The following is a 27,648-nucleotide window of genomic DNA, read 5'->3' as shown; positions in this document are numbered from 1 at the left end:
AACTATCGCCACTGCTATACGGAGGTGGTTCATATATTGTATTGCTATATCCTGTCTCCGCTTTCAGTTCCTTTAATGGCTACAGCCCTATATATGCTGTACTATTGCCATTTATTTCCAATGGAGTAGGGGGAGCAGAAGGCTCAACACCCTTCTTCTTGCTCTGGTTAAGCATCCATTCTTTAGGGTGTATCCTCTAGCTCCTCCTGGTACATTTTCAAGAGCTCTAGAAAAGCTAACCTTTTCTCTAATTTCTTTCTCATGAATGCTGCATGCAGGTATGTGGTCATGTGCTGCAAAACTGCTTTTGACAGTGATCCCTCTTTTGGCCACTGCATGAACATCTTATCTGCTGTGCCTTTTACCCATTCTGCACTGTACTGTTTGATTTTGGGCATATGTTTTGGCAATGTTTTACACATGTGCATCAGTGGTGTGTCTTCTCCCATTTTAACAAGTCTAAGTTTACTGTCTATACTTACCAGTTTTTACACAAGAATACACTTTCAGAAAAATAATAAATATGAGCGTGCTCCACACGCGCTGCTCAAAACTGTTATTCCACAATAAATTCAATCTTCTCTATGATCAACGTCGATGTTAACTTAGAGTAGATAATAACTTTTGTCTCTTTTCAACACATCTTATCTTTGCTGTTTTTTCCAACACTTCTTTAAAACATAAAATCCACAGACAAGCTTAGTCGACTCTCACAAGCATGTCATGCCACCTCTTTTCACCAGCCCCTAAAATACCCCTCAATGGCAGTTGAAGTCAATTTGTTTTACAGATATATCTGTTTGTAGCCTATTTTTATCCACTTAGATTTTGAAATGGCTTCTTCTATGCTCCTTGAATGAGGACTGCCGGGCTTCTAGATGCTATATGTCTCTCCTTAACACTCTATCATATATCTTTCACGTTTCCCCGTCACACACTATAACAACCCCCTGTTGCTTTATTCTGTCATAACCCCTTTCCACACAATATGCCAGTCTCTTAGTCTACTCACCATTTGCTTTTCAGATCTAGGCCCTCAGTATTGTCTCCCTCTTTCAATCGGGCCACTGTTGCCATCAGTCCGCTCGGTGCCTGTGGAAACCAGGAGGGATTTCGTCAAAGAGGGACCCGTCCCACCTGTATCTTCTTTACTTGCAAGCTTGACTATTTTGGCTGTGCTCCACAGGAAACTTCGCGTCATTCCAGTTAGATGGTGGAGGGTGCCGGATTATCCGAGAATCTCAAGTCTACTAAATCGACAGACCTTTTATTTTAACCATCCTCTGCTACCACTTGAACCTGAGGGGGGCTCTTTAAGACGAGGTAGCGCTCTTATGGGAAGGATGGGGATGCAGAAATTACTCAAACATCAATAATAAGGTTGACTCAGGAAGTTGCCAAAAGGTGAGCTGTTTTATTAACAATTATCTAAAACAGGGAGTAGAACAGACATCTACGGATGTCAACAGTATCACACTCAAAGATTTTCATTAAAAAAACTCTTTTATACTAAAACCTCATCATCATTGACGTCATGCTACATGGCAAATTGTAAAAACGTATGTGCGGCTGTGGTTGGGTAATGCGAAACATTTACATATACTTTCTATGGGGTTTCATGTCGTGATTGGGTCTCTACTATCAAGTGGGCAACTAAGCCCTCCTCTAGGGCAAGTCATCTTCATCGTCACAAAATACACAACGATATATTGGTACACAAACTATAGGGCTCTTTGCGACGTGGCCCTCTATCATTGGTTGCCGTGCTTGAACCCTTCTGGAATATTCCACTCGCTAGCAGCGCACAAGCTGGTACTCCAGGTGCGGTTGGGTTGGTCTTGACCATACCTCCCCACCCAATTAGCCCAACATCTGTCATCACTCAAGCTGTCTGTCATAAAATTAGCCTTTGAACATGGCCTTGCAGGCTCCACAGACCCCTGGGAATAATAGGGAGAGAGCATGTTCTTTTCTTCTGGTCTCTTTCATAGTTCTGCTCACGTCTATTTTCATCTATGTCACATGTCTGAAGACCACGATTCGAGCTTCAATTCAATATTAAATGGTATTAAAACTTGGCACTCATTGTCTCTCAACAGCAACTTTGCCGTAGCTTGGCTCATCTCTTGTATTAATTGTATCCTTTAAATAGAAAACCAGTTCTCGGCTGGACTGGCCTTCTTGACACTGTGCCAGACAAGCCTCCTTGATTCTTTCTACCTCGTAATGTTTGTTAACTGCGACACACTTGAGGCTTCCTGCTCATGAGATCCCAGTTGGCTAAAACACAATGTGGAATATCCAGAATTCTTATGCTTTTATATATCTTGGCGGCACTGCCTGCAGTCTATTATACTACATATAGCTAGCTTTTATGATCACTTAGTCGACTTGCATTGCTGGCTCTGTACATTTATAAAACGATTTGCATTTTCTTCCATGCTCTTCACATGTGTAATCTTCATTTTACACATAACAGGTTACTCGATTCTTTACTTCGTCATTGGATTCTATATTTTCTCTTTAAGTGCTCCACCATTGTCTCTTTTCAGTGCATCAAGTCACCAGTCTGCTCTTTTATTCATCTTCTCCTGCTCTTTGGGGATCTTCCCCAAGAGACTTTCAGCTCTTTGTGGCTACATAAAGAACGGCTTTCTTAATGGGTACTTTGCTTCAAAGGATGCTCGTGTTATTGGCATCATTACCTGTGTCGTCTTTATCACTATCTCTGGTTCCCATAATTTAGGCAGGTTAGGGGCAGGACTACCGGTAGAGTTTTTTGGCTCCTCCTCTACAAGAATAAGAGAGCCTGATGATGGTGATTATCAGAATGCGAGGTGAGGGTTGAGGGTAGGCATGGAAAGCAAAGTGAGGTATTGATTTAACACGGTTGCTGCTAGGGAGGTAATTTGCAAAGCCTGAGGATGTGGCTGCTACACTTTCATTGACGACCATGGCAGTGGCGTGGCTTAGACTGCGATGATACTTTTATTATGTTCTTAAGATTGCATACGTGAAACTATGTGATGCTGCCTAAAATAACTGGTAATAACTGTTGTAACTGATTAGTTATGTTTTGCTATTGTTGGGCTTATATTGGTGATTCTGTGGTTTAACATATTTACCAATTGGTTAATAAAGTGCCAACGGAAACTAGTCACTTTGTGGAGGTTCATTGTTGCTGGCGGCAGAGGAGTAGTAAACTCCTCTGAGCATAGCTCTGGCAATTGTGGCAAAGCTGGGGCTGTGGTTTTCAAGTGACAGGTGGCGGTCGTGGCCGTGGTGCAAACATTGGTGGCACTGATGCTTTGTGGAGATTGTTGCTGTCGACATTCCACAAGTTGCCACTGATGAAGCCTGTGCTGATGGTGGTGATACTTGTTTTGACTTTGGGGACTTATTTGTGTTAACAGTGGCCATAGTTGCCACTGGGATGGTTTTGTTTATGCTGGAATTACTGCTATTTAAACAGGGAAACAAGTACAAAATAAGGGTATTTTCTTATTAATGTTCATCTATTTCTAGAAGACATTAATCTCCTCTCCATTCCAACATTCTGTGTTCACATTATAATTGTGATCATTGAACCTCAGTAAGGTATACTGAAAAATGTCAGATAACTCAGTAGGTTGCATAATTATTTGTCCTTATTTATTGTAAACACACACATATGTGGCAATGCCTACAGTTCAGTTGAACACATTTAATTTCATGTATTTAATTGTTTTTATAACGCTCCTAATACCGTACCTGAGTTTGGTTTCGAAGCGCGGATCCGGGATTCAAACCTCTGTCTATAGACATAATTAACATTAATTCATTGACTTCATAAGACAAGATACACATACATATGTAATTTTAATAAATGATATCCATTCCACAATGCACTGCGATACACATATACAAAGTCGGACCCGTCCTACTTTCACACAATTGTATAATTCGATCACTGTATCATCATTTTCTTCGAGCACCAGTCAATATGCTTATTCAGAGCACCGATATATGGCCTCGTATGATGCACTAAATAATTCCTTTTTTAGTTTTGACTCTAAATTGACAATCAAAACTATTTAATTGAATTACAGATTGGAGGGAGATGACATTTGAGAGGGAAGACACAGCTTGTGGGTGTTTGGTTACTTATCCACTAATTGGCTCCCCATTGCCACGCAACTCCCTATGGTCATTCCAACCTACAACTTTCCCCTCTCCACCCAAAACATATCCCGTTTGAATCTCTTTGAGCTAGCTCTATCGAGCAGTAATATAAAACTTAAAAACAATGTTATTTTCTGGCAGTCTGCTGAGACGTAATGATATGATATATTTTATTTATAGCGCACCCATACAGAAGTGTTTCAAAGTGCGCCGAGGTAGGGGAGGGGAAAAAGGGGGGATTACTAGGCCCAGTGACATTGAGATCGCACAAGTGCAGGGGAGAGGAATGGGGAAAAGTGCAGAGGGCAGGGGAGAGGAGAGCAAGTGCAGGAAATAGCATCTAAACATGAAGAAACAAGAAGTGCGGCCAGCATTTAATGACTTCAATGCAGCTTTAAATATGCTACAGGTGTAATAGAAATGTCTTAACCAAGTTTGCCATTAGCTGCTTGTTTTATATATGTTCTTTGCATTGAAGCGCTATTAGAAACCAGCATTGGCAATGCCAAACGTTTTCATTAAACATGTACTTCTTGCATTTACCTCTTCTTTTACTTCTTCTTGCTTTTACTTTGCATCTTCCCATCGTCAAAGTGGCAAGGGATGGGGTTAAGGTAGATGTAAGGTTAGCTTCTGTGCCAATGGTGGGATTGGAGGATGACTATGTAATAGATAAGAATCAGAGCTACACCTGCAATGACTCAAGGGGGCTTCGCGCCGGTCACAGTGTCATGAGAATAGATTAGCCGAGGTCAGCCGTGAGTGTGCTGCCATTGATTTGCTGCTGGCTGCAGTGCTAGCCTGAAGGCATCAGAGATGCACAACAAAACAAAAGTTGCGTGTACTCAAGACGTGCACATTTCTCCAGGTGTGAATCACACCATCAACAATGGGCTGGCCTGGTCTCACTGGCTCCTGCCCTGGCAGGGATGTGTGAGCTTGTCCGGCCAGGCCCCCAACAGGCCCCCACCAGGCCCAGTAACCAATCAATGACAGTTTACTGCCACTGGTGCTTTGGGCAGCTAGTCCAATACATGTGCGACTTGCATGGGCACTTTGGTCCCTTAGTTTGTCCTTTGTGCACCCTTAAAAGGATTCCTTCTTCTTCCTCGCTTTACGGGTGCGATTAGTGACACTTGTTGTATGTGGCCCCACGGCCCTTGTAGGTGGCCCCACGGCCCTGGCAGGCACACGCACACGCACTCGTACAATGAGGACACGGGACGCGATGTTGCTCGCTGCGCGTCCCGGCAGCAACTGCCGCACGGACGCAGTTTATTCCAACCGCGCATGTGCGGGTCCACAACGAGGCCCGCGCATGCGCGCTACCACAAACTGGGATGTCACATCCCTTTTTAACTTTAACCAAAACAGTGTAAACCTTTGGGGTGGGCACACCCCTGCGTAACTTGTGACCATCTGGCGGTCGCATTGTCAACTTTAAGTCTCACCTCACCTTCTCGGCTCAGTCACCTGAGTCCAGGATGTAGTCCTTGAGATGTCCCGGCAGCCTCCGCTCACGGCGGACCGGGTATCTCGGCGAGGTGGTGGTCGGTGTGGCACACCCCGATTCAGAGTCTGTGGAGGCCCTGGTTTGCTCCCCTTCCTGATCTCCAGGTGGCTCTTCCCGGCTCCCGGATTCCTCCGGAGCCCCATTCTCAGCGGGCACCTCGAGTATTTTGAAGAAGGATCGGTTGCGCGTGACTATTCCTCGGTCGCAGGCCGCCGTCACCATCGTGCCTTTCACATGCGTTACCTTCCACGGGCGCGGCTCAAATGGTAGGGACAGCTTCCCTTCTGGGTGCCGGTTTCTGACCAGCACCGTGTCCCCTACTCGCACCTCCTTCTCCTGCAGACCCCTCCGTTCACTTTCTTTGTTGTTGCGCCTGGCCCGTTCTTCTTGGACTCCCTCGTTATTGATCATTCCTGGCAGACGGCCCTCCTCTTCCGGTAGCATTCCCCTCGGGCATCGTCCGAACAGTGCTTCGGCGGGAGCCACTCTCGTGGACTGGTGGGGTGTCGTGCGATACTCTCGTAGAAATTCCACTAATTTTCTCTCCAGGTCTTCACCGCCACTGGCAGAAATTCTTAGAACCTTGTTGAGGGTCCGCATCATTCTCTCGGCCTCACCGTTGGCTCGCGGCCAGAGTGGGGACACTCTGCGATGCTGGATCCCCCTTTCTCAGAGGTAGGTTGCGAACTGGCTGCCTGTGAACGGCGGCCTGTTGTCTGAGCACAGTAAGTCCGGGAATCCGTGTGTGGCGAACATTTTGTCCAACGCCTTCGTCGCGAACTCCGTCGCCGTCGACTCCACCACTTCCACCTCGGGATATCTGGACCATTGGTCGACTGCTACCAGAAAGTACATGCCATGACCAGTGGAACCGAAGTCTACGTGAACAGTCCTCCATGGCATGTTGCTGCGCTCCATCGATCTTATCGGTGGGGCTCTGTCTCCTGGGGTTGCCGTCTGGCAAGCCACACATCTCCTCACAAAGCTCTCCACTCTTCCCTCTAGATCCGGGAACCAGACTTTGGGTCTTAGCCGTGCCTTCGTTTTGACGACCCCCTGATGACCAATATGGGCCAGTTCGAGCACCCTTGTCCTCAGTGCCCGTGGAATGACGATTTGTCGCCCTCTGAGTATCAGCCCATCGTCTGAGATGGAGAGTTCATCCCTCACTTTCCAGAGTGCCTGGAGGTCTCTCTGGGCCTCCTCTTGTCGGTGCGAGTTGTTGCGCAGCATCTCCCTCCAATCACCGCTCCTCACTGCGGTTTTGATGATGCTAAAAACCTCGTTGTTGGAGGATTCCGTCGCTATTGAAATTCTGGAGAGTGCCATTGGAAGGGACCCTTCCACCACTTGACACAGCAGTCCATGGCATTCGTTCGCCCCAATGTCAGTGACAGTTTTTTCATTGTTGGGGTGACGCGACAAATAGTCGGCCGGGTTGTTTGTTCCTGGTTGATAGATCAGGCGCACACCATACTCCATCAGGGCCAGCATCCACCTTTCGATCCTGGGGGGCGGCTTGGATGACACGCCTGCAAGTATGGGCAGTAGTGGCTTGTGGTCGGTCACCACCACGACGGGTTTGCCCAAGATGTATAAGCGGAAATGGCGACAGCCCCACAGGATGGCCAACGCCTCCCGTTCGATCTGCGAGTATTTCATTTCCGTGTCTGAAAGGGCCTTACTTGCGTAGGCGATGGGACGCATGTCCCCGCGTTCATCGGGTTGCAGTAGCACAGCCCCTACTCCCACCGGACTCGCATCGACCACCACCTCCGATTCCACCTTGGGGTTGAAGTATGCCATGGTATCCCCATCGGACAGGGCGTTCTTCAAGGCCTGAAATGCTTCTTTTTCACTGGCACCCCATTTCCACACTGTGTCGTTCCTTGTTAGCACCCTGAGTGGTTCTGCCAGCGACGCCAGCCCTTTGATGAAACGCCCACAGTAGGTTACCATCCCCAGGAAACTCCTTACTTCCGTGGGGGACTGTGGGGGAGGGGCTTCCTTGATGTCCTTGACTTTGTCCGGGTCGGGTGACACGCCGGCCGCGTGGAAGATGAAGCCGAAGAACCCAATGCGGTCTTTGAAAAATTCGCACTTTTGGCGATGTAGGGTGAGCCCTAGGTTCTTCAGTCTCTGGAGCGTGCTCTCCAGTCTCTTCATGTGCTCCCTTTCCGAATCCGCGAATACTAAGATGTCGTCGCTCATGTTCAATACGCCTTTTAGGCCTGCCAACGCCCCCCTGATGGTGTTCTGAAAGACTTCGGCAGCCGACGACACTCCGAAGCTCAGGCGTTTAAATTGATATAGACCGTCATGCGTCGTGAAGGTTGTTATGAATCTGGAGTCCGGGTGCAGCTCAAGCTGGTGGTAGCCCACCCGTAGGTCCAGTTTTGAAAATACTCTTGCCCCTTGTAGTTCTCCGATGATGTCATCTAGAGTTGGAGTAATGTGCCTTTCCCTCTTGATTGCGGCGTTTGGAAAGCGCATGTCTATGCAGATTCTCACGGCACCGGGCTGTTTCGGCTTGGGAGCCACCACAATCGGTGACACCCAGGGTGTCGGCCCCTCCACTCTCTCAATAATGTCCATGCTAACGAGTGATCGGAGTTCTTCCTCCACCTTCTCCCTGAGGTGGAACGGTATCCTTCGGTGCTTAAGGGTTTTCGGTATGATGGATAAATCGATATGTAGGCGCACCAGGGGTGCTTTCATCTTCCCTATTCCCTCGAAGATGCCTGAGAACTTGTCCAGCAGCGTTTCGATGTCAATTTGGTAGACACCATATGCAAATTCAACCAAATTGAGGGCATCCGATGCAGCGCAGCTGAGTAGCGAGTGAGGGCTAACGTCCGTGACAAAGAACCTTGCCTTGATGGTGTTTTCCCCTCTCGATACCGGTGACACGAACACCCCCTTGAGTGGCAACGGAGTGTCTCCTCCAAAAGTGAATATCTTCGCCATGGATTTGTCCAATGCCGGGGGGCCTGGGAGTCTTTGATAGTGTTCCTCCGCCAGCACGCATACAGATGCTCCGGTGTCGATGAGGATCTGTGTCGACACACCCAATATGTTCACCACACACTTGGGTTGCCTCTTCCTTTTGCTTCCTGAGGCAATGTTTGAAATGAAGAATACTTCTTCTTCGTCCTCCTCCTCCTCTTCCTCTTCCTCTGCAAGCTGCAACCTCTGTATCTCTTGTTCGAGAGCTGCGATGCTGCGCTGCCTTCTGAACCAGCTGCCCCGTGCTCTCGCGGGGCCTCTCTGTGTAGGCACAGGAGCGGGGGCACGGCACATGCGGGCATAGTGCCCCGGTCCATTGCACCGTCCACAGGATCTTGTTTTGGCAGGACATTCCTCTACATGTGGCAGGTCATATCCGCAGTCTTGGCAGAGTGATCCGGGCGCTGCAGGATGTCGGTTCTCAGTTGTCTTCAGGACCCACCTATCCTTCAGCTTGGTCTGTTTGTTCATGGCGAAAGCTTCTTTCCGCGTGCTTGGCCTAACCGCTGCGTCCATGCTTGCTCCCCTGGATTCCGCCAGCTTGTACGTCCGGCCACTATCTAGTATCTGCTGTAGTGTCCACCCTGGTTCTCTCAGCACTTGTCGCCGCAATTTACCTGAGCTGCAGCCCTGGAGGAACTGGTTTCTTATCATCAACTCTTCGTTGTCCCAGCGACATGTGCTGGCCATCAGCCGCAGTCTGGCACAAAATTGATCGAGGGATTCTTCCTCATTTTGCTTCTCTCTGCAGAACAAAAATCTTTCATAGTCAACATTCGACTGTGGAATGAAATGGTTTTCTAGCGCAGTCTTGACAGTGGTGTAGGTGACCACTGGCAGGGTGAGTGATTCGTAGATGCGCATTACGTCCAGCCCGGCCGAATATAGAAGGGTCGCCCTTTTTGCATCATCGTTGGTGGTTCCGGTCGCCGTGAAGTACATCTCGAGCTTCTTTACCCATAGTAGCCACCTGGGGCCTAGTTTGGACGGGGGCCCCGACGTATCAAACTCCTGCATTGGTAACAATGACCCCTGTTGTGTCCTCACCGCTCTTGTCGCTACTTCCGTTTCTTCGTCGCTACTGGCCATCTTCACAGGTCACACAGGCACCTCTGGGTGTGTTAGAGGCTGCAAACCTGGCTAGGGTAGGGCTGAACGTACCTCCGGCTGTTGTCTGACGCCTCTTCCCCTTGTGTCTGTAGTTCCAGATTGTCCCCAGGTTGTTGGGGACAGTCAAATGTTCCAAAAATTGAGTTTCTATTCTCTGGGTAGCAGCGCACAAGCACCTTTTCAGGCCGCTACTGCTCTGAGGAGAAAAGAACGTTCGCGCTAGGTCCGCGTCGTGCCATCGCGTAGTGATGCAGATTGTACGCCCACGTGTGTTGGGCGAACGCTACGGCGGCAATCCCGCCTCATCGCCAGTTGTATGTGGCCCCACGGCCCTTGTAGGTGGCCCCACGGCCCTGGCAGGCACACGCACACGCACTCGTACAATGAGGACACGGGACGCGATGTTGCTCGCTGCGCGTCCCGGCGGCAACTGCTGGACGGATGCAGTTTATTCCAACCGCGCATGCGCGGGTCCACAACGAGGCCCGCGCATGCGCGCTACAACAAACTGAGACGTCACAACACTGAGGGCATGTATGTTTGTTTTTAACGCCATCCAAAGAGCATTCTATAAAGCAATGTCTTACTGTTGCCCAAATAGCTGAAATAGGGTATCCTTGTGTTCCTCCATATGGTAAATGTGTCCACCTATGATGCATCAGTTTTGTCATGCAATGTGATTTACATAACAACATTTGCATGTGAGAAGTGAGGATATGAAGGATGCACCTGAAACGTGCACATAGTGTCATATGTGCTGTCAGATGCTCTATTGCTTTGTGTGTCTTTTGCCCAGCATTTGCTGCTGTGCAGCCCACCGTGCATTTTTGTTAATTTCTTTTTTTATATATGCCTCACTATGAGAGGCGCGATCATGCGCATACATCTCTGCATAATTGTGCATCTCACTGAGATGCATATGTGTTTGTGAATCTGCCCCAATGTCTTCTGTTGTGTACAACAGTTTGGTAAATGTATTTTATAAATATAATTAAATAAATAATTATCATACATCACATTTCTGCATGCAGGGACCAGTAGACAGAGTAGACAAAATAAATATTGACGGTTGTCATCCTTTTTGGTCTGGCTTTCTATTTCTGCTTATAGCAAAACAAAAGGAAGGTTTTAAATGAATCTTAACCTGTCATTGCTCTAGAAAAAAAAATGAAACAGAGCATTGTTCTTTAGACTGCTAAGCCATTACAGAAAGGGGAAAGAGCATATGCAAACCAGGCTTGATCCCACCAAAGAAAAGGCTTCAACCCAAGATTCTTTTTGGGTTGAAGAAGTTGTGCGTAAAATAACTGCACTGTGAGACAAATAAAGTTTTCTGGATCTGGAGTCATGCATTTGAGGAAAATACCTCAATGTGTTGAGCAACTCTATAGTCAGGTTTTATTTAAATAACAGAATGATAGATAAGACACAGTGTGACTAAATAATCTGCCCAGGATCACACACTTTGGTTAAATGGTGAAACCGGGATGTGGGCAATTTAAGCAAATGAGCCCATCTTCACAGGTTTAGTTGACATAGATATTTATTTCTAATAAGTGCTTGAAGATAATGCATTCACTACTTTTAACAGTGCAAATGCTTTGCTGTGACACATGCGTCTTGACTATGATATTGCTGTGTATTTAGGGCTCCCCTTTTCAGGTCTCTACCAAATGCAACCTTTTCACAACTCACCTGATAGACTTATTGCAGGCCTGAACAAACATGGCTACATTAAACCAATTCATACTAAATTACATTGGCTTGAAGAGGTTTTCTCAGTCTTTTGGAGCAATGTTTGTAATGGAGGCACTGGAGGAAAGCATAGGGATTGGGTGACCTGCCATGCATATCACTATGGCAAATGTTGAGACTGTGCAGTGGCTGCCTATGTAGGATTTTTGTAGGATTTTTAAAAGCATTGTGCAACAACTGACGTTTGTAGAGGGAACATTGAAGGAGGGGAACACGGTACACCTGTCTCCCAGGCAGGGCCGTCACAAGGGTAGGACTGGGTAGGACTTAGGCAAATAATTGTCCTGGGCACCAATGCAAAAAGGCCATAGTCGCAAATGGCAATTCATTCCTTTTGTGAGAGACTGTTTGAATAGTACCCAACGGGGAGTTTTTTGATAAAATATGATGCAAATTGTGCAAAATAATCAATATTTATCCAGCAACAATGGTCAAATCTACTAGCCGCATACTAAAGTAACTAATGAAACTGGCCCAGCCCAGAGAGGTGCAGTGTTTTTATTACTACTCAATAACTAAAAGTAATGGTCATATTTCAGCTTATTTACCGTGCCACTGGCCAAGTGCAAAAAATGAAGGGGCCTCACCACATTTTTTGCCCGGGCTTCACCTCGCCCTGTGACAGCCCTGGCGATGCAGTGGGCAAGAGGTGCCAGGTATTGGTTGAACAGCTAGGGAACACCACAGGTATAGAGAGATAGTAGAGTGAAAGGAACCCAATTGGACCTGAGAGGGTCAGTCAGTGAGAAAAGAGGTTAACCAGGCCAGGGCCTGATCAGTGAGGCCCAGGTTATCACGGAAGCGCTTGAGCAGGATGACATGGTAAACCGTGTCAAAAGCAGAAGAAAGATCTAGGAGAATGAGGACAGAAGGATGGTAAGAGTCAAGGTTGGAGAGCAGGTCTTCACCGATGTTCAGGAGAGCAGTTTCCGTGCTTCTGGCCACTCTGAATCCAAACTGATGTTCATGAAGACAACCACAGATTCAGTGTAACAGGTAAGCTGAAAGATGGCCAGCTTTTCCAAGAGTTTGCCCAGTAAAGGAGTTCTAGAGATCGGGTGATAGTTAGCAGGAGAGGAAGGATCGGCAGAGGGTTTCTTTAAGAGGGGGTGCACAAGGAGTGCTTCAGAGTGGAGGGGAAGGTTCCAGTGGCAAAAGAGTGATTGCACAAATCAGCCAAGGCTGGAGCAAGGGTGTCAATGTGGTCCTTGATGGTTCTAGAGGAACATGGAAGTACCTGTTTTGATGAGACTTCCATAGATCAGACTTGTCTAGAAACGTCATCAGGGGTGGACAGGGAAAAGGAAGAGAAGGAAGTAGGAGAGGCAGCCACAAGAAGGCCGGGACCCAAGGAGGAGGAAGAAGAGGAAGAGAGGGTGGACAGTATGTCCTGAGTCTTAGTGATGAACTGAGAAGCTGAGTTGTTAGATGCCGCAGAGATGCAGGCTTGAATGTAAGCTCTCTTTTTGGCGAGGACAGAGAGTCTGTACTGCCTTTGGAGCAGGTGGCAGGACAGTTTGCCAGAGGGTGCACCTGATTCCTACCACTTCCTCTCCAACACCCTGTACTTGTGTTTAAGGGTGACACGGTCGGAGTCATACCAGGAGTTGCACTTGGATTTGGGCTTCAAGCGGATCCTCATGACAGGGGTAAGTGCATTAAGAGTGTCATAGATAGAAAGATGAAGGTTGGAAAGGGCTGTATCAGAGTGAGAGTCAGCCAAAGGTGCAGAAGGGGAGAGACCGTAGCGGCGAAAGCCTCCACTGACACACGCTTCATGGGTCGAATGATCGAGAAGGTATGTGGCAATGCTGGAGATGGCTTGGCCTGAGGGGTAGAGCGAGAGAGAGAGATAGGAGGAAAGAAGAAAGTGATCACTCCAGGAGAGAGGGGTGGTGAGTGGGTATGAGAGGGGGAGGTCAGAGGTAATCAGAACATGAAGGGTGTGCCCTGCAGAGTGAGTCGGGCCAGAGGGAAGAATAGAGAGTGAGCGGGTGTCGCAGAGGTTGCAAAAGAGTCCTGAAGAAGGACAAGAAGCATCAAAGTAGATATTAAGGTCTCTGCAGAGAAGTTGAGAGGTAGAGGCGAGGAGGTAGGAGGAGAGATTGGCCCACTCAGAAAGGAAGGAGGCTACCTGGTCTAGCAGCCGGTAGATAGTGGCCACAGTGAGAGAAAGGCCAGGAGAGAGAGAGAGAGCCTGCTGACCAGGCATTCAAAGGACGAGTAGTCCTGCATAGGAATGAAGGAAGGATCCACTCAGGGAGATTAATGCTACACACCCACCAGGATGGTTGGTTTTGGGCGCGGGGAGGATCTTGTAGCCATCAGGAAGGAGAGTGTCAAAGCTTGTGACAGAGCTGGCCATGAAACACGTATCGGTCAGACCGAGAACATCCAGATCAAGTTCTTCCAGGAGACGGCAGATGTCAGAGAATTGTTTGACAGCTGAGCAAGAGTTGAGAGTGGCAATGTGGAGCAGGTGCCCCCTTTCAAGGACTTACGTGGCGGGGAACAGGTCAGAGGTACACCCTGTGGAAGTGTTGAAGGCACCCTTGGATGGGCAGAGGAGGAAGGAGGAAAGGGCAAGGAAGCCAGAGAGGAGGAGGTGGGAGCCAGAGAGGTGGCAGGGTAAGGAGGCAACAGAGTGGCCAGAGAAGCAGCAGAGGCAGCCATAGAGATGACAGAGGAGGAAGGAGGTTGAGGAGCCAGAGAAGGGAAAGAAGGGACAGCAGAAGAAGAAAGGAAGAAGGTTGGCCTTAGACCAAGATGGTGCCATTTAGGTAAACATTAATGATGGTCTTGGTGGGGTGGAAGGGGGCCAGGAGGGCCTCCCATCGGGTGCCACCATTAATGGGTGAAGAGGGAAAAGTAGAGAGAACAGAGCCCATATGGCGGTGGGGGGGTCTATAGGTATGGAGAGGGAATGACAAAGAGGATGTCAGTAAGGGCCTGTCTGGAGGAAGCAATGGTGTAGGTATCAGCGATGAGGAGGCCTGGGTTGGAGAGCGAGATAATCCTTTTGAACTTCTTGCTACCAGACTTAGTGAGAAAGATCAGATAGTCGATAGAAAAGAAGTTAGAGAAGATAGGAGAAACAGAGAGCACCATAAATATAAATGAAGAGCCACAGTCACAAGTCCCAGGTTCAACTATGTCTGCGGACAGTCATAGAGAAAATGAGCAATTACATAGTGGGTTACAGATCCTTATGTACAGTTTCTAGTTTGCTTAGGTTGTCAAAACTCCACACATTTTATGGTTTGCCTGCAACGTATACATTTATCTCTGAAATGCCTACATGTCTAATCTACGTCATGTTTGTACAGATTTATTGTTCACAAAGTTACATGGTTCAGATCGAGCCCAGCACAAGGAGACACTCTTGGTATCTAATCTAATTTATATTTGCTTTGACTTAAAGTCGCTGCGCATCTGCAGTCTGGCAGTTTGTTTAAATTCTTCCTTCCTAGAATGTACACAGCATGTCAGCTCTTTGCTAATTATTGGTACCTATATTTGCACTTTCGTGCCATTTGTTGTGGGAGATGAAGAGATGGGGAGGCATGTGTTACCTCCTGTCTTAACCATGCCTGGCTGGTCAAGGTTGTTGAAAGGTTCAGTTTGCACAAACACTGAGCTAATACATTTTTTTCTAAAAAACATGTATTTCAGAAGAGCTCAGCATTTCAGGCTGCAAATATTCAAGCTGGCAAATGGGAGTACCTCAGAAATGGGGCCTAATCTACTATAATGGAGTCTTGTAAGTGAGCAAAGAAATGTGAGAGCTTTGGCTAATATAACATATAAAATGGATGCCGTTTCACAACCCCTACTTTTAGCCCAAGCTAACACATTTAGGTCAAACATTATCATAATTATGTATATGAATAGCCATAAATTGTTTTATCTCCATATCCTGCATAATCAGTGCATTCGACACTTTAACAGGAGGTCAATGCTCAGGTTGTAATTTTCTCCAGAGCCCTAGAACAGCAGTTACACAGCATGGAACCTAAAACTGGTAGACATTGTATGCAGCAGCAACAAAACAACCCCAACCAATATTGCAAGCGCAAAAAATATTTTCCAGCTCCAGGATGTAAACAGATTCCAATCCCAGGTCCCAATGTCCCAGCTACCCCCATCAACATGAATTTCGGATCCACTGTGTGTAACCTTTTGATAGCCTAAAACACAGTGGGGGAGGATTCGGGTATGTACACGCAACATACTGACCCAACCATTTTGCAAACTCCTTCATGCTCAGCTAGCATGGTGTCTAGTAACATTCGGTACTGAAGTGCAACCAGTCTAATAGCCCTCTGTTCTAATGTCATATTGAACAATATATCGGTGGTCTCATTAATTGTTTTCTCCAGTACTCGGGCCAACTTTCCGATATCTCTAGAGTTTATCACTTGGCCCCAGAAGGGAACCATTGCTTTTGCTACATTCCCTAATATTTGCAGAGGTGTTTTGTCATCGATCCCCCTCCTAGGGTGATGTTTTAATATTTCTGCAATTGTAGTTAATTAAACCCCTGGCAATAGTATCCTTGGGTGACGTGTTCCTTTCCAATCTTTGGGCAACCATGGATATGCTTGTTTCCCACAGACAAAGTAAATGGATCCCCCAATGTATAAAGGTCTTGTTTCATTCACCAAAACTGCAGTTTGCATACGTCATATGTACCCATGTACCGAGAACCATTTTACTTAAACAGAATGATACCGTGTCAGGATTATTGTTGATGGTGTAAGTTGGGGGAGTTGCTTCCCTATTTCCTACTGGTGACATTCAAAATTATATCATTGTTTGGTAGGGCCTAGAGTTTTATTTTTTGTATATTTGGTAGATGCAGTGTTGGTAGTGCTCTTATTAGCAAAGACGGAGCATTCCAGAGGCAGTAACACCTGTCGATCAAATGCATTGATATTTGTCCCATCAAAGTTACCAGTGGTGCTATCATTCCATTTACCAAAAAACAGAGCGCTAAAGGAGGCATAGCAAGCAGTTGATAATGGGAGAGGATATATGTATCAACCTAAAACTTTCTCAGCATGCTAGGGAAGGTGAGAACATACCCAACAATAGGTCCTGTTTAGGATTGCATGAATAGCATTCATTATCCGTATGAGGGGGTTATTGAGATACCCCTCTCTGTGCTCAAAATCAAGGGGGCGACGTGTATGAGAGTGCACATAAAAAGGAGGCAGGTTAGTCGACCTGACTGTGGGCAACAGTGAGTTAAGGGGGTGAGAACTTTCCAAAAACCATAAAACAGGTATCAATATGAGTATAATACACGCTACAATAGATAGTATCACAAATGTGTGCCTAGTTGACCATAATCCTTTAGACCTTGCCTCTCCAGTGGCAATACTCTCCATGTCCTCGTTCCTGCGTGCCCCAAAAAGAGGCATTAGGGGGTCATTACAAGATTGGAGTTAGCCATGCCACTATTTGCAGCATGGCTACCCCCATACCGCATACCAGGTCCGGGTTCCCTGAATGGGGAAATACCGGGCCATTCCAACCTTGGAGGACCCGGTATTTCCCCATTCAGGGAACACATCCCCATTCCCATTCAGGCCCCCATATGGCTCAATTGGAATGGGGACCATGCTAAGAACGGGTCTGTTAATAACGTACCCGTTGTTAGCATGCTGGTCCGTCCTTTAGCGGGTCCCGGTTAGGGCACCTGGTAACACCTGGTGCCCTAAGCGGGACCCGCTAAAAGACCTTGTACATGCGCCGGTAAGGTGTTGCCGGCTCCGGCACCTTTACCGGCGCCGTGAACCCCTTACCGCTGCACTCTTAAGCAGGCCCATAGTCCTTCAGTGTCCGTTAAGAAGGCTCACTGAAACAGGCTCCATAAATTCATCCGTGGGTGGCACCTGACCATGTGACCAATCTTGCTTTTAGTCTTCTTTCTCTGCCCCCTTCTACCTCTGGGCGTCTTTGGGGGGAATTGAGGGAATATAGATGGTTTCTTGTGGGTACAATATTTTACCACATTTTCCTAGACACAAAATGTCATTACCTAGCTATTTCCGTGGTCGAAGGTTCTATCTGGACACTCCGAGTACAGAGTGACCCGTGAACAGGGTGTCAGTAACCGGGGGAGGAGGTGAACAATCGGGCTGCTCGAACTCAGGATCAGTGTATATGTCGTCACTGAAAGGCACGTACTTGGGGATGTACTCATGTTCAGAATCTCCTATCCCCTCCTTTACCCACTTGTCATGGGGCAAAGGCAAGGGCACTCGTTTGAGATATGCTGCATGAATCCGGTGCTCCTGTCCGTCCACTCGAACAGCCGTCTGAGTAGCCAGTAGCACTAGATAAGGTCCTTACCAGTGAGCTGCAAGATTGGATTTTTGCTTGAAATCTTTGGCCAAAACGTAGTCCTCAGGTTGAATGCGGTGACCAGGGCCCACATATTTATCGGGCAGTGCTGCACGAACCTGTTGGTGAATCAAACGCACATTTTGAGTCAAATGGTCACGATAATCAACCAATAATGTGTATTCAATGTCAGACAGTTTCTTAGGCCTGGGTGCATTCCATACATTAGCAGGTCTCCCCATTACTATTTTGTAAGGAGAAGGGCCTGTTTCTGCTTGAGCTGTGGTTCTCATGGTCAGTAGAACTAAGGGTAGAGCATCAGGCCATTTTAGTTTACTGTGTGCACACACCTTCGCTAGCTTGTTCTTAAGGATGGCGTTGTGGTGTTCAATGAGACCGGCACCGACAGTGACTGAAAAATGCATAGCCATAGCAGGGATCATGGTTAAAATGGTAGTGATGTCAGGAACAATGGGAAAATAGGGTGAAACAACCTTATTAATAGTTCTCCAAATCAATAACAAAACGTAAGGTAATGCATTGCCACCTTTCTTGTAAACAGGCAAAATCAGGCTATTACATGTGCTACCAAAAATCTCTTCTATCACACTTTGATGTACGAGGTCAGAAACAATACTTTTAAGTGCCTACTCACCCTCATCTGAAACTTTATATTTGGGAATGTGTTGCAATGTGACACCGGTTTTCAAAACAATTCACACTGGTTCAACATCTAGAATTCCGACATCATTGTCATTAATCGCCCATATATGTGTAGGTACTTGGTGCAGTTCACTGGGTAAAGGCATAGCCATGAATTGTGAGGTGGAATTCTGCTGGGGAGAAATGGTCAAGTAAACTCTGTCCGGAGAGCAGTAAATTACTGCGTGCAATTTTTTCAATAAATTCAGCCTCAGTAAATTTTCATTGCAATTGGTTGTTAACACAAATGGACACTAGTCAGTGAAAGGGCCTAATGAAATCAGCTGAGCCCTACTGATACATTTTGTTGCCCTGATAGGGGAATATCTGGAACATTTAAGTGGTCAATAGAGCATTTTTGAGCTCCTGTGTCCACCAAAAAAGTGGCACCCTATCCCCAACTTTCATTTTTACATAGGGTCCTTGATGGTCTACGGGGATAGGGGTGGGTTCCAGATCCTACTTCTGGCTGTCCTAGTGGAACAGTACATCGTCGGATGTGCAATCCTCAGAAAAATAAGTGTGGGTCGTGTTGTCGAAAATGTTTGCGCCCCTAGTATTTTGTTGCCCATCTTGATTTCCTGCATTACTGTCATATTGCTGTTTCTGGGAAAACTGATTTCTATTTGGCCCCTGCATGCCATTGCTATGTGCTCTCGACCTTTTACTAGACATTCTATTTGCTTTCTGCTGGAGGATCGGACACTGTGCCCTCCAATGGCCTTCCTGCTTACAGTAGACACACTAGTTCACATTTACAGTCCCCATGTGTGGGGTGAACTGTCCTCTGGGTTGGTCATTCCCTCCCCCTGGTCCCTTTGCAATTTGCTGCAAGAGCACCCTAGTCTTGAAATCAACCTTTTTCTTTTCAATCTTTTCCTTCTCATTGTTCACTCTTTTCTCATGATACTGGGCAATATGTAAGATTACAGATTGTGATTTAGTCTGCTATGCACTTTCAGAGGCAGTGATTTGAGACCGATTGTTGTGCCATAGTCCATGTACAAATTTATTGACAAACAATCTCTTCCCTGGTTCAGTACTCAAATTCTGGCCACTGAAATCTGAAAACACTTGTTCACGCCTATTAAAGTATTCTGTGGCCCCCTCTGTCTTCCCTTGCATGCAGGCAGTCAACTAATCCAAAATAATCCTTTTCTCTGGCACCAAGGACTTAAGTTTGCTCACAATTTGGTTAGGTAATTTCAGTATGCTTTGTGGAGGTTTCTCTCCTGCCTTCCTTGTACTATCTGCCAGCACAAGTGCAGTCCATGTATTGCCAAATACAGCCTAACCTGTTTCCATAAATCTGCTGTTAATATGACACGGAATAACAATTCTATGGGCCTCCTTACGAGTATGGAGGTAGCCATACTGCTTTTAGCGGCATGGCTACCCCCATACCGGTTACCGGGTCTGGGTTCCTTGAATGGGAAAATACCAGGCCATTACGACCTTGGGACGGCCACTGAAGTTCTGAGTCATGCTTGGTCTGGCGGTGCCAAATATCATTCAAAACTATTACTCCCAACCCGTACTTAATGTACATCTCATAGGCTGGGGAACCGTCCAGCGGGGCTGGTTGACCATATTCTAAACCATTTGACTGTTTTCTGTTACAACAAAGTGCTGCCCAAAAGGTTCGCATCTTACTGAAACCAGACAATTTACTTTACTTGAAAAACTATTTTTACCTGGCAAAATCTTTTATAAAATAGTTTTATATCTAAACAGTTTGAAACAAACTCACCTGATTCAAAAATCAATCCCCATCAAACAAACCCCGCTCATGGCTGATGGCCTTCCAAGAATGCGAAAACTCAGTCGCAACCTTACGGTTCAAGACTCTTGCCGTGATGACCACTGGGCGAAGAGAAAGACGTGGATCACGAGTAGCAGCAGCGAGAAACACTGTCTCAGATCGGCAAGGGACCCCGGTACTCACTGTTCCTTGCGTCCGTGCACTACATCCTAGAAAAGCGATGGATCATCTTCTGGGAGAGCCCTATGTTCTGGGCACCATTTGTTAGTCTAGAATTCCTTCTGCAAATATAAATGAAGAGCCACAGTCACGAGTCACAGAATGCCAAAGTTCATTCACTTCAAGCGGACCCAGGGTCGACTGTATCTGCGGAGAGTCATAGAGGAGTTGAGCAATTACATAGTGGGTTACTGATCCTTATATACAGTTTCTAGCTTGCGTAGGTTGTCAAAATTCCAGACATTTTATGTGTTGCCTGCAACGTATAATTTTTCTACGAAATGCCTGCATGTCTAATCAACGTCATGTTTGTACAGATTTATTGTTCACAAAGTTACAAGGTTCAGACCGACCCCAGACACTCCTGGTATCTAATCTAATTTATATTTGCTTTGACTTAAAGTCACTGATGGAACGATGTGGTGGCATGTGTTATCTCCTGTCTTAACCTTGCCTAGATGGTCAAGGTTGTTCAAAGGTTCAGTTTGCACAAACACTGAGCTAATGAACCATTTCTAAAAAAAAAACATGTATTTCAAAAGAGCTCAGCATTTCAGGCTGCAAATATTCAAGCTGGCAAATGGGAGTACCTCAGAAATGGGGACTAATGTACTACAATGGAGTCTTGAGAGTGAGCAAAGAAATGTGAGAGCTTTGCATATAAAATGGATGCCGTTTCACAACTTGCACGGGGGTGGCACAGAAGGAGGAGGGGCACACAGCGGACAGAACAATGAGCAAAACTCAGTTGCAATAAATAGACAAGTCAGTTGCCAACAACCTATGAATAAAGAATGGACACAGCAGGGATGCCAGCAATACAAGGGAAGCAGAAAACCTAGGAGAAACAAAAACACCAAAAACAGAACCATCAGCCAGATAACCTAGAAGAAAGGAATGAACAGCAAGGGTGCAGGCAATACAATGTAAGCAAACAACCAGGAGTAACAGAAATGTAAAAAACAGAACAATCGACCAGGGACCCTAGGAGAAAGAATGAACAGTAGGGATGCAGGCAGTACGATGTAAGCAAGCAACCATGGATAGTAAAACACCACAGAGTCAGAGCAGACTACCGAGGGACACCACAGATGCAGAGCAGACTACCAAGGGAACCTAGGAGAAAGAATGAACAGAAGGGATGCAGACAGTACGATGTAAGCAAGGAATCATGAAAATAAAACCCAAGAGGCAGAACAGACTACCAAGGGACCCTAAAGGAAAAAGAATGCAGCAACCAAGGACAACAAAACGCAGATGTACACAATAGGTAAGGGGAAGGTGCTAGGAAATGGGGAAGGAGAGGGCCCACAGGGGATGCAGAAGGCGCATGGATGAGTTGTAAGAGCCCTAGAGTATCAAGGGAGCGCACACAATCTAGGAATGCGAGGGAACACACGTGGCCTAAGGTCGCAAGTGTTCAAGCGTAATCTGGATTGCAAGGTGTCAGAACGGGGTTCTCTGGGTTCTCTGGGCTATTATCAGGAAGTTGAACTCGTAGTGTAGACGACAAGTTCTTCCTACCAATCTACCCCTCTGAATGTTATGATTACATACAGAGGAATCTATTAATGGGAAGAGAGGACACAACACAGACACCATAGGCTGCAAGAAAAAGAATATTGTCAAAAGACCAGAAGAAAACAACCAAAAAGAGAAATCAGTTACCACACAAATGAGAATGCCAACCTGCGTGAGATTCACAACAGGAATCGATGATAGGGTGTTTTAGACTTCCAAATCTCCCTTTCCTTAATCTGAAGGATGTTACCTGAAACAACACAGCCAGGGTTTATTACTGCAGGCCTAAGGAGCAGAGACTATATGGAGAGACAAGAGTACAGTAATGCTTACCATACGTGGGGTCCTGGAAAGTACGAGGAGGAATGGTCCAATGTCCCTTGGCATGTGATGAACAATCCAGCAGGTAAGACTATCCTGATGGCACGAGGACGCCTATGTAGCTGTGTTCCAGGCAGTCTCTAGTCCCAGGTGATCCACCTAGCCCAACGGCACGAGGACGCCTAACAGCTCAGTGATGTGCACTAAAGGAAGTCTCTAGTCCGTGCACGGTCACCGGAGAACAAAGGTGGTGCAATGTCTATGGCTGAAATACAGGAAGGCAGTGCAAGCGGAAACAGGGTCAGCACCAAGCAGGCAATTTCCGGAGTCCAAGGAGTAAAAAAACAGTCTGTTGTGCAGTCCGAGTTGGAGTTGTTCAATATCAAGGTACAATTTGTGAAGAAAAGGAGTCCAGGAGGTGGAAATAGGGTTGTTACAATGGAATCAAGATACAAGACATGGGATGAGGCAAGACAAGGTCCAAGAACAGGCAAATGGGTCAGGTAACAAGAAAAACATAGTCAAAAGGGCAATGAAAACAGAGCTAACTGTACAAAATCAAAAGCATCGGAGAAGCGAGCAAGCGGAGCTTAAGTTCACTTTGTCACATTACTGCTCAGGCCGCTACTCCCTGGATGGAACGCATGACGCTGTGCGTGCAGGGGATGCCAATGCTTCCATGGCAACCTCCAATGCTCACAGAACAGTGAGTTGCGTCCGAAAGCTTTCTGATTCTGAATGCGGAAACGCAGGGACCAGGGTTTTGGATGGAAAAGGGTACGGCGAATAACTTGGTCGTGGGGTGATGTGCCTGTTAGCAATGTAGATGAAGTGGGAATGCGTACATGGCGTTGAATAAGTGGTCTCACACGCAGAATCCTGACACAAGGGAACCCACATGGCTTCAAATGGGAAGGAGCATGTACGGACTATGGTGCGAGTAAGCGCATGCGATCAGGGATTGCGAGGCAATGCACGCGCTCTGGCATGCAAGGATATGCACGCACCCTAAAATGGGAGGGAGCATGCATGGTGTAGGGTGCGAGTCAGCGCACACGATCAGGGTTTGCAAGGGAGCCTAGAGCGAGGGGGTGATCTAAGGGGGAAAGAGGGGAGGCAGGGACAGGTTACAGAGGAAACAACAATGCAGATTCAAGAGTGTGAAGCGGCACCAGGTCAGGGGAGGTTACGTGGAGTGAAGCAAGCTAAACTCTACCGGCAGCTTCTTACCTGGTGGCCACAGACAGAAGGATGAGTCTTCCGTGCTCATTGTCAAAGCCGCAACCCCATCGCCGCCAAACACCAGCGTCGCTCAACACTGTGGCCTTGTCCTGTGAGTCCTTTGCTGGAGAAGGTCAGCGCCTCTGATCTTACAGATGCGGAAGCATGGACGTAGTGAAGCGTGGTACATGTCGTCAGGCAGCATCTCTTGCGCACCTGCATTGCTCATCACTGCAACCTTGTCCTGCAAGGGTTTTATAGCATCACTGGTGGTTAATGAATGTTTGGTAGATCTGGAAGTATATGATTATAAATCAAGTATTATTGCAACCACTCTTCTTAAAGGTTTGACTTTGCAGAAGAGTCAGTGGGCATATTTAGTTAAATCCCTGATGAGAGTGTTTGCAATGAATAAACCTATCAAAAGCAGGGATTGACCAATAACTCTACAAAACATTGTTGGGAGTATGAAGTTAAGCTTACTAGATAGACTGAAACAGCCTGATGTAGCCCAATGTGATATTGTTGATGTGATGACGTAAAGAGACTCAATGGTCATTCAGATTTTTGAGACGATGCTAGAAGGTTTTGCTGGTTTTGATGATAGTCGCCTCTTGCGTTGCATCATCTGTTCAATGGAGCGATCACCCTTGCCTGCTTTTTTGTGTCCTCCTTCATAAGGGCCATCAGAACACTTGATAAAATGTTGATTTATTGATAGAGATAGTGATGACTCACGTCGGTCTTTTTGTCTTCTGCAGAACATTCCTACTCTCGGTATAATCCTACTGAAGGGACGCATTGCTGCTGCTCTCTGAAGGCAGGGCATCTTGCGGCAATACTGGTTTCGGCCTCTCTCCTGATTGGGATATGTATAGTTCTCTTTTGCATTCAGAAGATGAGACATTGGTGAGCAGAAACCCCCTTTCCCACCATGCCTGACTTGTACTGACAGTGGTAAGAGAGAAACTAACCACATCCTTTTTTCTTTCTCTAGGAAGTCTATACAGCTCGAACAGAATGAGCGCCGAAGTTCTGAGGTAAGCCTCACTTACAAGGGATATATCAGTATTTCTGGAAAAAGTTCCTAGTAGTGATCAAATGGACCCCTTTGCAGACAGCTAACATAGTCTCCTTTTTACCCCGGCTATTCTTCGCTATCTTATACACGCTCTCCCCTCATAGAGTGCCAACTAATCTCTCTGTTCCTCTCATCTTTCTGTCTCCCTTGGGCTTTTCCACATCTGATTCCTTTCCCTCCGTCCATTTACCCGTATGTCACTCCGTCGCAGCGCACTACTCTATGTCATCTGTCACTTATTCCTTCATTTACATCCCACTGTCCCCTTCTTCCATCCATTCATCTTTCTTTGGTCGGTCACCCTCCCCTTTCTCTATATCTTTCTCCTGCTACTCCTCCCTCTAGCATACACCCACATTCCTTTTGTCCTTGTTCCTATTCAAATCCAGTCCTTGGGTGGTCTCCTCCTTCCTTTCCCGCGTTCACGGTGCCCTTCCTCTATCTATTATTCTCAGTCCACACCTTCTTACAGCCCCCTCTTTCTACCCTTTTCTTCTCTTTGCTATTACCGTCTGTTTTCCTCTTAATGTTAGCTCCCGCCGCATTCCATAGGCGATTCATGCCATCTGAACTTTATCGCATATATTGGCATCCACATCCAATACCACCCTTGCCACTCAGACACAAACTCTTCCCTTTGTTGTCACTGCCAAGGTGGGGAATGTAGTCGTGTTTTTGGGTGCACAGAGGCTACATTGGCAAAACTGAAACTGATGGTGAGTCTGTGTGTGCGGTGCTGTTCTCCATTTTGGGGGTCACACTTCCATAGGCAGAGACATAAATGTGTCTAGAGGATGTTGACCAAAATGGATCATGGTCTTCTCAAAGGATTCTGTGAGTTGACAGCTAAGGAGTAAAATATGTTGGATTTTTAACAAGCCAGCCAGGCACCGAAGTGCCTTTAAAGTGCAGGAACTTGCCAACACTGAAGATCATTAAAGACGATGTAAAAGGAGAAGAAAATTTCAAGGAGCGAGAAGTGTTTAGACTCATGGCCCACAATATGTTTTTTTTCTTTTTTCCAGTGCAACCATACATCTCTCGGTGTACATCAGCCTATCAGGAGGACTCTTCCAGACATCCCCTTCGCTGCCGCATACGTGATGAACAATTTAGACTATTTCAGAAGCATCTTTACTGCTAGGCCGGACAGGGCACTTGGCATTCACTCCTCAAGTTCCGCTGTGGCCATGGATTTTGTGAGCATGGAGAACAGGCTGTATTCTGGGGAAGATAACCTTGTGTAAGGGTGGGCACAATGGGGGAGTAAAGACTTGTGGAATTCAGAAGTACTAAGAGTCGTGGTCTTGCCAGGAGGATGCTTCCCAGTGTCTTGGAGATCTGTCATGTATTACGGGGGAGGAAGAGGCCAGACTTCATCTCAGGAAGCAGAATTCGTGGATTGTCGGCCCTTACATCTCCTACAGAGCGGAAAAGAACCCTGATTCTTTTAAAGGCAGAGGTCTCAAATCCTTTTATGGCTGTGCATATTTAGGGGCTATGGATTTTTTTCTTTCCATTGGGGAAGATAATTACGGGGTCAATGTTAAAACGATAATTCCAAAATGGATGCCTTCTAGAAACAAAATTCACATTTTTATTACTCAAATGGCGGTTGAATGTCAGTCTTCATTAATATATATGACATATTATTCTAATAGTACTGTTTGTATCACCTTTGAGTCAAAGTGAGTTTTGAAGGATTGTCAATAAAGAAGAACATTCTTTATCAAAGAAGTCAAAGCATATCTATTATAATTAAGTGGTTGTTTTTCTAGCATTCAGTACTAGGGTATTGCCAACACTGGAGGGGGTCCCCCAGTGCTTCAATAAATTCCATTCCGGTTTTTGACGTACAACAAATATTGTGGAGCACTTAGAGAGAATTTAGAATACCAAAGGTGGTGCCCGCTCCAACTACTACATCTGTTGAATCTGTCATCACATAGATAGAAAGTCTCCTCAAATTCCCAAATTAAAGAGTAAGACGTACACACGTTGAAACACCACCTATGTCTATTGAAGTCATTCAAAAAGTCAATATAAATCGACATTCGCAACAATCTTTTACTTCTCTATCATTTCACTTCCCTATTTTCAAAGACACATCACTCACTCTTCTATTCACACAATACAAATGCCTCACATACATTCAAGCAATTGAATATTGATGGGCATCATCACGTAGCTCCCTTATTCAAAAATTGGTTAAAGTCTGAAGGTATAGTAATATCAAAATGCATCTCTGTTCGGCAATATTCAAATGCTTTTCAATTGATCTACCACTTATGTCAAATCTGAAGGATCACATTAGCTTTCTCATTTTTTGTAATGTAATGATCCACTGAAGGCACATTACCTTGTTTAGTTTTAATTCTAGACCCTGTTACCTTAGGGTATGCTCGTGCATTACAAATAATAAACCAAACCAAACCAATCTATTTACTTATCAAATTGTTACTGTCCTAGTAGTTTTTTCCATTGTGCAGTAGATTACAGGGACAGATAACGTCATAAAATACATTTCTAGTGTGACAACGCAAATGATCTTGAATTCGCCATTATATGCCATTAACTACAGACACTTCTCTAAGCAGGCACCAAATCATGAACTACCTCACTCATGTCTAATCGCTAATCTTCGTCTGTTGACTGGCTACAATCTATGGGTTTTCCACATAGAAGGCCCAAACTGAACCTCAAATTCGATGCATAGCTAATATTTACCTGACAGTTAAATAATATTGTCACTGATCTCTTCTTCCACTTATTTAACCTTCAAGGAATCCTGCCTCTTCCCTGACCAATCATCAATGGATTCCCATTCTCCATGCTGCGGCCATCATTCTCATTGAATGACTACTGCAATGACATCTACTGCAGCCTCTCTCACAAAAATGTGTTGTACACAAAGCCCTGCATGGCCAC

The 27,648-nt window shown here is 46.1% G+C and overlaps 1 protein-coding gene across 1 annotated transcript in view; it reads left to right on the top strand.

The window, feature by feature from the left end:
* Positions 1-26,443, top strand: part of LOC138567877 (uncharacterized) — a 100,223-nt gene extending 73,780 nt beyond the window's left edge. Inside the window, exons 3-5 of the mRNA XM_069646371.1 lie at positions 24,401-24,548; positions 24,637-24,679; positions 25,746-26,443. Of these exons, the coding sequence (XP_069502472.1) occupies positions 24,401-24,548; positions 24,637-24,679; positions 25,746-25,967 (413 nt within the window). The 3' untranslated portion in view covers positions 25,968-26,443. The remainder of the gene's footprint in view (positions 1-24,400; positions 24,549-24,636; positions 24,680-25,745) is intronic.
* The last annotated feature ends 1,205 nt before the right edge of the window (positions 26,444-27,648 follow it).

The sequence above is a fragment of the Ambystoma mexicanum genome, chromosome 1p, assembly GCF_040938575.1.
Source record: "Ambystoma mexicanum isolate Mex_15411 chromosome 1p, UKY_AmexF1_1, whole genome shotgun sequence".
NCBI lineage: Eukaryota > Metazoa > Chordata > Amphibia > Caudata > Ambystomatidae > Ambystoma > Ambystoma mexicanum.
This window is presented reverse-complemented; position numbering and strand designations above follow the sequence as displayed.